General features: G+C 49.8%; 2 protein-coding genes across 2 annotated transcripts; both read left to right on the forward strand.

Moving 5' to 3' along the window:
* Positions 1-1,518: 1,518 nt before the first annotated feature.
* Positions 1,519-3,055, forward strand: ALTATR162_LOCUS12008 (uncharacterized protein; the record flags this gene model as incomplete). The annotated part of the gene is made up of 3 exons (XM_043319653.1): positions 1,519-1,650; positions 1,701-2,162; positions 2,216-3,055. The coding sequence occupies 3 exons, from the start codon at positions 1,519-1,521 to the stop codon at positions 3,053-3,055; spliced, it is 1,434 nt and encodes a 477-aa protein (XP_043175588.1).
* Positions 3,056-5,446: 2,391 nt separating this feature from the next.
* On the forward strand, positions 5,447-8,260 carry ALTATR162_LOCUS12009 (uncharacterized protein; the record flags this gene model as incomplete). The annotated part of the gene is made up of 1 exon (XM_043319654.1): positions 5,447-8,260. The coding sequence occupies one exon, from the start codon at positions 5,447-5,449 to the stop codon at positions 8,258-8,260; it is 2,814 nt and encodes a 937-aa protein (XP_043175589.1).
* Between the last annotated feature and the right edge of the window lie 2,768 nt (positions 8,261-11,028).

An 11,028-nucleotide genomic window follows, 5' to 3' on the forward strand; every position in this document is an offset into this window, starting at 1 on the left:
GATAACACGCAACCGCGCTATATCACGAACATTCCACGTCTCCCAGCCAGGGAACTGGAGCACCATGCTCTCTTCATGGGCGAGAATATAGAAGTTGTCGTAGATATCAAGATCAAGCTTCTCCCCACCTCGGTATATATAGGGTATGGAATCAAAAGGTTGCTTTGTAGTAAACGCTTTGTAACAGTGGCCTTCGTGGTGCTCACGAGGGTATCTACCACAGCGTCCTTCATACATGAGAGGGTATTTGTATCGTCGACAAGCTTCAAGCACAGCCCTACATTGCCGTTAAAAGTGATTACGTAGGTAATGATGTATAGCTACTTTCTGCAGCTCTGAGCACTTCTTCCCTTGTTCTAGGGTAGGAATGAACACCTCCAAAAGCTTATCCAGGAATGCTCGCGTGACCAATTCCTCGGTGAAGAGCCAAGTAAACAGCACTTTCCAATCGAATGAGAACTCCCAGGACCACGTTTCTAAATTAGTCGATAACCTGGGGATGGTGACGACGTTCCTCATGCCACCTTTTGCGAAGCCTTTGTTCAGCGTGCCTTCGCCAAATCGCACGAGTATGTTTTCGTCATATTGCTCCCATGGATGTCTATCGTTTGATCCTCCAACTTCCTCGGGCCAGCATCGTGGCACGCCGGATAGATGAAGACCGCAGATCTCTCTGAATGTCACGATGTCTGAATCCTCAATCCCTTCGTCAACCTTCTGATTGGCGCGAGGACCCGTGGGAGCTTTAAATTCGACTGGGGGATATGACCTATGGTAGTGGTGGATTTCGAACGACAGCTTGGGCACCCAGAAGTTGAGGAAACGCTGCTCGAGATCTTTCTTGTGGTGGCGCGTTATATGTCGCAAGTACGTCTATTGCTAGGCTGGGCCGTGGTCATAGAGAGGGATGAGGGATGTGGTGATGTGGTCGATAGGCTTACGTGGCAGTGCTGGGAGCTGTGACATTGTTGGTAATCAAGCATGGAACTGTATTTGTGAACAGATGGATTTACACTTGGTTGCTTCAACTGGTTGCCTTACAACTGCTGTGGCCAGAAGAGTCAACTAGTCGCGCCATGATTGTTGGGCAAAATTCAATATCCTCTATCTCGGAGTGACTACGTTGATGTATACATGGGACTTGTTCACGCCTTGTCGGAAGATTAAACAGAACGCGCCGCGCGTAACGGTGGCGTCGCGTCTATGGCGCACTTATCGCCAAGTACGATCGCAACACCTGCAACACCATTACTATCATCGATGCCTCGGTCAAGAACATCTTTCGCTGGAGTCCATTTCCCATCGGCAAAGTATCATGTTGTCGTGGTGTGAGACGGCCAGGTTACGAGCTCTAAAGCGGAGGTGTTCCAGATCGTACCTCGGCAACTCTTAGCTCCCCAACGTCAATGACCGAAGCAGTAGCCATGGACGAGTCGTCTCCGCATCTTTTTGTTAAACTACCCCGGATTTCCTCCCTGAACTTCCTCCTACCTCATACTTCCTCGACAGCAATCAATCATGTCTGTACCGTACGACCGCGCCTACGACTTGCTTAGCAATAGCCAGAATGGCCATGTTTCCGCCTCGCAGCGCATTCCCGTCATCGCGCGGCCATTCGTCAGCGAGAGAGCGGCGAAGACTCTCGATATTGTGGGTTTCTCCGTGAACCTAAGTCTCACAGTATGCTAACGTATCCGTAGGTAGAGAAGTTCGTCGAAGAAGAATGTATCCCCGCCGACGCCGTCTACGTGCGCCAGATCGGCCAGACCGTACAAGAGCGCTTCTCGTCACATCCGTCCATCATCGAGGACCTGAAGAAGAGGGCACAAGAGCTTGGACTATGGAACATGTTCCTGCCCAAGGCACACTTCAAGGAAGGTGCTGGCTTCAGCAACTTGGAGTATGGACTCATGGCCGAGTACCTGGGCAAGAGCCGGACAGCCTCCGAGGCTGTCAACTGCGCTGCTCCCGATACTGGTAACATGGAGGTCATCGCCAAGTATGGTACCGAGGCACAGAAGAGGAAGTGGCTCGACCCGCTGCTGGAGGGCAAGATCAGGTCGGCGTTCCTGATGACGGAGCCTCAGGTTGCGTCAAGTGATGCTACCAACATTGAGATGACTATCAAGAAAGATGGCGATCACTACGTGCTGAACGGCCAGGTTCGTTCGCCTTCTTCCCAACTCTATACTTCATGATACTAACATCGCTCTAGAAATGGTGGTCATCAGGCATCGGCGACCCTCGCTGCAAGATCTTCATCGTCCTCGGAAAGACCGACCCCAACAACTCTGACAAGTACAAGCAGCAATCCGTCATCCTCGTCCCCAACGACACCCCCGGTGTAACCATCCACCGTATGCTCTCAGTCATGGGTTTCGACGACGCACCCCACGGCCACGGACACGTCACATTTGAGAACGTCCGTGTCCCCGCCAGCAACATGGTGCTAGGCGAAGGCCGCGGTTTTGAAATCATCCAAGGCCGTCTCGGACCCGGTCGTATCCACCACGCCATGCGTAGTATCGGATCTGCCGAGAAGGCCCTGGAATGGTTCCTCGCTCGCATCAACGACGAGCGCAAGAAGCCGTTTGGTCAGCTGCTTAACAAGCACGGCATCATGCTCGAACGTGTCGCCCGCTCGCGTATTGAGATTGACGCCGCGCGTCTCGCTGTCCTGAACGCAGCTATCAAGATCGACGAGACAAACGCCAAGGGCGCGCTCAAGGAAATCGCCGAAGTCAAGGTCCTCGTTCCTGAAGTCAACCTCAAGGTTATCGACTGGGCGATGCAAGCTTACGGTGGTGCTGGTGTAAGTCAAGATACACCTTTGGCGCAGATGTGGTCGAGTGGTCGCACGATGAGGATTGTAGATGGACCTGATGAGGTGCATCTTCTGCAGCTGGGTAAGAATGAGAATAAGAGGGGATTGGCGCATAAGCAGAGGATTGAGGCGCAGCAGAAGAAGGGTGAGGAGTTGTGCAGGAAGTATGGTATTGAGCCTAGGGATCCATTGTACCTTAACAGGACGAGCGGGGAGGCGAGTAAGCTGTAGATGAAAGTCTGGTGAGTAGTCTGAATGACATCGTTGCAATGCATCTGCTGTTGTTTTTGGTAGTGCAAGTCCGATAAAACCCTCTGCCAATAGTAATCGAGGTCGTAGAACGAGTCTTGATAGTATACACAGATCATGTCACGCGGCTTGGCACCCGAGGTTCATCTAGCGCTGCACCCACTGGTACTGCGATGACGCAGAGCGATGAGCCACTCGTAACGACACCCGTACGAAAAGACAATCTCGAAGGAGGAACCCGCAAACACAATGTCCTCAAGGATGCGATTATCCCCCTCTGGCCATGGCATATATCTTCTCAAAGATTAGCGGAATGTTCTAAGTGTCCTACCACCGATACATACCCGTCGTCTTTTAAGACCTGCGCTCCGCAATATGCACATCCCTCTGAACGAGGACTAACGCAACAAGTACACATTCCCTCCGAACTATCCCGTATTGCAAAAGCTGCTGGCGAGGTAACACCGATGCCTTTTCTAAATCCGACCGGTCTGTCTTTGATCAGTATCGCTGCCGTCACAGTTCACTTGCTCGACCAATTACTCACTTTGCTTGTTGGCGCGCCTTCGTCTCTGGCGAAGCAGACATGCAGCAAACAGAACGAATATCGGAACGCAGGTTGCAAGAAGAGCAAGAACAGAGATGGTATTGTCCTTTGACCAGGTCATCATTGAATGTGTGAATTTTCGAGCTTGTCAAGGTAGGCACAATGGTGGATTTGCGAGTCTACAGCGTGATAGCGCGTCAAACATATCTACCGAGAAAGCAGATTCCCAAGAAAGACCTCGGATTCAGATTTGAAGGACGCTGTTGGTAAATCAGATTTCAGCCTCGATTACGGATTTTAGAACTCCGCTAGGAAACCAGATTCCTCCAACGGACCTCGCTCGAATGCAGATTCAGAAGATGCTATCGAGAAAGAAGATTTCAGCAACAGACGTCTAATTCAGATTTGACGTTTCATGCTGAGCAATTGAGATTTGAGCTTGGCATCATGATCAAGCAAGGCTGGTCCTGTTCAAATCTGAATTGAACGAGGCTGAGCGTTCCGAAATCTGGATTTGGCAGGCGCAGTCATGACGGTTATGACGCATCAGCCGCGACGGTGAGCTTCAATCCAGACTCTGTTCATGTGTTGTACACAGCGGTAAGCACTGTAGCTCTCATTGGTCTAAGATGCAGGCGTATTGTGGCTGAATTCAGATTTCGAGCGCCATCTGCCTCGCCTGCTTTCTTACAAAAGGTGCAGGCGCCCCGCTCTCAGCCTGGTCTTTGAACATCATCCGACTACACGCACAGGAATTGATGCTCTTGCGCGACAAACCACCTGGCCAAGCGTTACGATGTCCGAGGAGAAGTATGCGCGGCGCATACCGGAGCGGGAGTGGCAGTTGCACGAACCCACTATCCGCCGCCTGTACGTCGAGCAAAACAAACCTTTGACAGCTTCAGGCGGAGTCCAGGAGATTATGTCAATTAACTATAATTTCTCGGCAACGTAAGTGAATGACGTGACGTTTTATCGTTGTTCAAGTTGCGAGGTGTGTGTTGACTTGCGAATAGTAAAGCGCAATACGAGACAAGGCTGAAGAAATGGCGTCTACACAAATACAAACCTGCACGTGGTGGGCGTGCTAAAGCATCGTGCCTTAACAACATTGAAATAGGCAAGGTCCAGGAGGCAGAGAGACACGTGAGAGACCCTGAGGATGAAATACCCTCCGAAGGTAAAAGCTTGAAGATGCTTGAGTCTCTTAATGGTACTGATCTTTCTTTGTAGCCAACCCGGTTTCGAGAATTATCGCGATTAGAAGCTCTTCTCCACATCGCCCTGCTCAGCAACCCGCTCTTCTCAGTATCCCATCACCTATATCTCCATCAGCAAGTTTCGTTGGACGATGGCAAGATTACCTGTCATCCTCTGCGGCTATTACCAACATCAAATCTCCCATGTTTTCGCAAGAGATTAAGCATTCCTCCATCCCGAACCTTGCGTGGACTTCAGACGCAAGCCTAGATGAAAACGATCTGTTTGACTCAACATGGCACACATACGCTCATGAATTCGCCACCCCAGCGGCATCAAGATGTTTGCATTACTCAGAGCTACGTACAGGGTCCGGGGATCTAGATTCTTCTCGGTACGGGATGAATGCTGGCAACTTCATGAGGCGCGATAATTTTGGAGTCTCGAGGAACTGTTCCCGCACCAGCTTTTCACCAAGTGCAACAATCTTGCCAGTCAACTCGTTCACATCCAACTTCGCGATGTCAATAATGCCGATTATTTCGCGCATGCTCCGGAATGCTGGATCATTTACCCATATGATCTCTAGAGAAAATAGCAGTGCATACGAATCTGCAATCAGGAACATGTCTCATCCGAGCACATTACAGCTTGTTCGCCAACAAAGCATCGATCATCAGCTCATTTACATGATCTTCCACCGACTAGTCAATGAAGGCGATGTCGCCCAGGCGCTCGATGAACCGAAGACAACGCTCGACCATTTCTTCAAATTAGGCATATCCTATTGCTTTTCTCTTCGTGAAGATGATCTAAGCAGTGTGATCAATCTCACTCCACCGCCCTATCACCTGGCATTGTTACAGAACATGTTCTGTGCGGCGCTCGTTCTGGGGAATGCATCCGTTTTGAAGGTTGTTCTGAACATTGACCGAGTGGGTCTTCCACATCGACCTCTCCCCCTAGCAGGTCCCCATATATATCCATTGGAGTTTGCGGTCCACAAAGGACACCTTCAGGCGACGCAAACTCTTCTAGATCATGGCGTCGACCCTAACCGAGATAAGATCCCATTTCTCCTGCACAGTATTGGCACATGGCATCCAATAAAACAGCAGGATTCTGCAGCAACGGTCGGGATCATGCGTCTGTTGATTAACAATGGTGTGGAACTCGATCCTGGGTTTGCTGCGGGCCGCATGTATCATTGCGACAAGAGTGAACTGTTGTTACTAGTCGATCAATGCTTGGACAAGAGCTTCAAGACATTCTTCCAGCAGGGCGGTTTGCCTACATTCCTGGCTCGAAACGACTGGGACGATTCATTCTCTACGGCACTAGAATCCATACTAGATCGAGCATTCTCAGACGGGATCGATCAACAATATGTTTGGAATTCAGTATTATCGCAATCACTGTCTTGGGCAGTACTACGCAGCCATACGTCGGCAGTCTGTATTCTACTCACCAGACAGGTACAACCCGATGTCAGGTGCTTGGTCAGTGCTGTTCAAAGTCAGAATTTAGGAATTTTCGAAGACTTCCTAAATCATGGTCTGGACCCGAATGCTAGAGTGCCGCCACACCAAAACGGGAATTTTCATGAAGGGCTCCATCAGGACCTGTCTGGTACTGCTTTGAGCGAATCGATCAAGGACCCTTCTAGAGGAGCATTCAGAATTCTTAAAGCGCAAGGATTTATACCAAAACTGGTTCAGCAACCGGCTGGCTTTGCACCTTCTCTTATAGCAGCATGTGAAGTTGGCGACAGCCTCCTTGTCGAAGAGCTTCTGGCATTACAGATTTGTCTGAGGAGGCAGGCAAACATACAGAACGCTCTTTTAGCTGCCATTAGAGGAAATCACCATGATATCACCAGAAAGCTTCTCTCTGCAGGCATCAAACCGACAACGTCGTCTATCATCCTCGCGATCCAAAACAGGCAACTAGCCGTTGTCATGCAGCTCATCAGATATTTAGACCTACGGGAAGTACCCTTAGCAAAGGCTTTTGCTGACCAAGTCATCATTCTTGAAGCTTTGCGATGGGGCGATCAAACAGTTATCCAATATGTACTTCGGGCAGGGCATCCTGTCAACATTTATGGTACAATACTGACGAGAAAGCTCGAGGACTGGAGCATACCGCCAAAGCTACGGCCTATACGCTTTAAAAGTTGGATTGTTACACCTCTGAGCACTGCCATCCTGAAGGGAAATCCAACAGCAGTGGAAGCTTTGTTAGCTCGTGGCGCGGATTACTGTCCTGTCTCCCACACCAGTAACGGGCATGACCTAACGCCGCTGGCCGCTGGCGCGGTCAGAAACAACCTTCCTTTGCTCAAAGAACTATTGCGCATAGGAGCAGATCCTTTCGATAACTGTGCCCTTTTTGTATCTGCTGTGCTAGAACGGGAAGATGTTATCACGTTGCTGGTTTCTGCTTTCAGAACCCGATACCCGGACGGAGCACGAGATTTTGGCTCGGACGCACTCTTCCATATCATAAGGCACGGTAATATACGGCTGCTTTTGCTTCTTGCTAGAGATGCCGATCTGACTGGGCGCATCGCATTAAATCAGGAATTTAACCTGGATACTCTGCCACCACTTGTGTATCAAGCTCGGCCTCTACCTCGGCCTCGATTAGTGTATCCAGATTCGTATCCACCTCCACCTTCACGTCCTGCTCTTAGTGCCCTCAATGAGTTTACAAGTCCACTCGGCGAAGTAATACGTTTCCACTCTGCAAGCGGTAGTACTGATGAAGTGCTTGACCTTATCTTACCTTTGGTCACGGACATCAACGCTGTTATCCATGGAATTCTCAATCATGGTAGCATGACTTGTCTACTTTACGCTATCGCCCTGGATTCATTGAAGACTGTTCGGAAACTGTTTCAAAACGGTGCGAATATAACACTACCAGCCGAATGGGGAATTCCGCGAACGCCATTGCAGGCAGCAGCTCAAGTTGGGAGCATGGATATTGTAAAGTATCTCCTAGGCAAAGGTGTCTGTTCAAACGAGCCTCCGGCACCTCAAGCAGGTGCGACAGCACTCCAATTAGCAGCGATCGCAGGAAACGTTGGTATCACAACGATTCTGCTGGATGCGGGCGCCGAAATCAACGCGAAACCAGCTCCTTTCGACGGAAGGACTGCATTTGAAGGCGCCGCAGAACATGGACGGATCGAGATGATGCTCTTCCTCGTACATCATGGCGCAGATCTCCTTGCAAACGGCAACGAACAGTACCGACGTGCTGTTGAGTTCGCGGAAGACAATTTGCAGTATGCTGCGAAAGAGCTGGCAGATGAGTTATTTTCGAAGGCTATGGCAAACCGCGAAACAAGCTTCATTGATCCAGGTACAAATGGGTGGACTGGATTCGCCATGACCGACTTCGAGAGTTTCTTCCCCCATGCGGAAGGGGCTTGATTAGGAGCTTTTCCTTTCTCTGCTCTCGTTTCTGCTTGTCTTTGTTTCTATTTGTAAGACTGGAAGATCTAGCACACATAGCGAAAATCTTATAAATAGCCTTTCTTTGTTGTGTGGTGGATGTCAGCGGTACTCAGAGCATTACAAAGCCCTTCGTTTCAACTTTATACCTATCCGCTCTAGCTGCACTTTTCAATCTCTAAGAGCACCGTACAAGTGGGTGTGTTGCAGTTCCTTGTCAGCCTGCACCTGCAAATCAGGATAGCTTCGAGATGAGACATCTAACCACCTGATCACGTTCAAATAAGTTTACATATCGGAAGTCTGAACAAACTTGCAACATCCATCTTGGTGATGGACCACGTTACTTTAGAAATTTATTTCGTCCATGTCGTATGGTAGACGCGTCGTGAATCTCGCATAACATGTTTCACAAGCGAGTCGCCTGTACAAGCGAGGCGCCCACCCCGCCAACTTTAATTACACCTAAAGACGTGTAACTTAACAACGTGTTAATACAATATATAAACATCTATACACTAGATTAAGTAGTACCTGCAGTATCCTTTTTGCACGTACGCAAATTATGCCCCGTCTCTCTACACCTTGTGCAGCGCGCGAGAGCCTGACGGCTAAAGCCTGATCGCGCTCCTCCTTGACGCTCTTTATAAGCAATCTGCTGCTTAACCTCACGTTGAGTGAGTATATCCTCCCCCTCTCCCTTTGTTAAGGTCCCTCGCTTCTGTATACGCTTTTTCTTCCGTTGCTTACGCGCTGACGCTGCCTTATTAGCTCGCTTAAGGCTAGTGATCTGATCGCGCATAAGCTTAGCTAAGAGCATTATTACCTTAGCGCCCTTCTTAAGCTGGTTAATCGCCTTAATAATTAAAGCTGGTGATGAGCTCTTGTGCCGTCGCACGCGATCACGTATCAACGTTGATTGAGCCTCAAGCTCACGTACGTTGCTTGGCGTACGAGCCTCCTAGAGAGCCTCTGGTAGAGCAGCTGGACTAGGCGTACGCAGCTGCACGTCTAGCTTTGATAGAACAGCGTCTGGCTGGAGAGGAACAAGGCCTGCGCCTCGAAAAGCTGAGCAGATATTGACTGGTGTGAAAGCTTGATTAAACGCTGCCTTAAACGCTGGCAGAAACTCGAGCTTGGTGATGTGGTTGATGTGGTGGCGGATTAGGCTCTCACCTCACGACTGTACGCGCGCTTCAACGGCAAGAAGCAGCCAACGTTAAGAGGCTGCAGTAGGTGAGATGAGTGAGGTGGCATACAGAGCGTGTAGATATTGTTCTCCTTGCAGAGCTCTTGAAACTCGAGAGAGTGATGGCTCTCATGCCCGTCAAGGACGAGCAGGCGACGTGCACTAACAACGCGAGTCTTCGTGTGAGCGTTGAAGTGCTTTAGCCACTCAACTCTAAGCTCGTTGTTTGTCTAGCCTTTGTCGCTAACTGCGATCGCCTAGTCGCGTGGGATCTCTGCTTCCTCGTACTAGGCAGATAGGTGATACTGGCCAGTAAAGATGAGGAACGGTAGGATTGACCAGCCAGCTGCGTTGATCGCAGCGATCAACGTCACCTACTTACGATTGCCTGGTTGAACAGCCTTTGGCCTGCCTCTCCTCTCTAACCCTGTCACGACAAGCTGAGTCGTAATCTTGCCTATTATAAAGCTAGCTTCGTCAAAGTTGTAGACGTCCTCATCGCAGATGCCGTACTTGGCCTTTGTCTCCTCTACAAGCTTGAACTAGGAGGTAATTAGGACTGGGTCCTCACACAGAGCTCTCTGCCTATTGTATGTACGACTAAAACGTGTTGTGAGACTGTCTGTACGCTTAACAAAGTTGCGCGGCTAGTGGACGCCAACTTGGCCTGCGCCACGCGCAGCCAGCAGCTTGTCAGCTATATCGCGCACAGCTGCGTACGTAGGCGGAAATCCACGTTAGTTAAGATTAAGTATATAGCTGACTACTACCTCCTCCTCTAGCTGGGTAAGCTTCTTTGAGTTGGGCTGGCAATCGCGTCGAGCAGGCTTGCCAGCGCGTCGGTCGCGCAGCGTCGTACGAGGGACATTAAAGGTCTGAGCAGCTGCTCGTACAGATTTTATCTGACGCCTATTAAGAGATAAGATAGTTATCTGTATATTAGCTTTAGATGAGCGTGCTAGAGCTTGTTAGTGTCGAGGCATAATTGATTTAAGCTGTAACGTGCCCCACTATCGAGATGCGCACACCATCGAAATGCGCACTCTGCCAAGCCCCCACCACTTTCAACTCTCTATTACAATGTCTCAACTACCAAATCTTGAACTGCTTTCTACTGAAGACAGAGTCATCCAGGCTATCCAAGCTATGAAATCTAACGCGTCGCTTACCCAGCGACAAGCCGCGCATCGCTACGATATACATGAAAGCACTCTCCGCAATCGACGCGCTGGGAAGGCTTCACGACGCGATACTCAACCCAACCGATCAAAACTCCAGAGACATGAAGAGGAGGCGATTATACAATATATAAGGAAGCTTGACGCGCGAGGTTTCGCCCCTACGCTTAACTATGTGCGAGAAATGGCCAACCAACTACTAGCTACACGTAGTGGTGGCCAGGTTGGAGAAAACTGGACCTACAGGCTTGTACGCCGGAGACCTGAGATCAAATCTCAGGTAACAAGACAGCGGGATCATCAGAGAGTCCTCTGCAGCGACCCAGCTATTATTGGGCCCTGGTTCAATCTTGTACACAACGTCAAGGCCAAGTATGGGA

This window comes from Alternaria atra, assembly GCF_907166805.1.
Source record: "Alternaria atra isolate CS162 genome assembly, contig: 37, whole genome shotgun sequence".
Classification (NCBI taxonomy): Eukaryota; Fungi; Ascomycota; class Dothideomycetes; order Pleosporales; family Pleosporaceae; genus Alternaria; species Alternaria atra.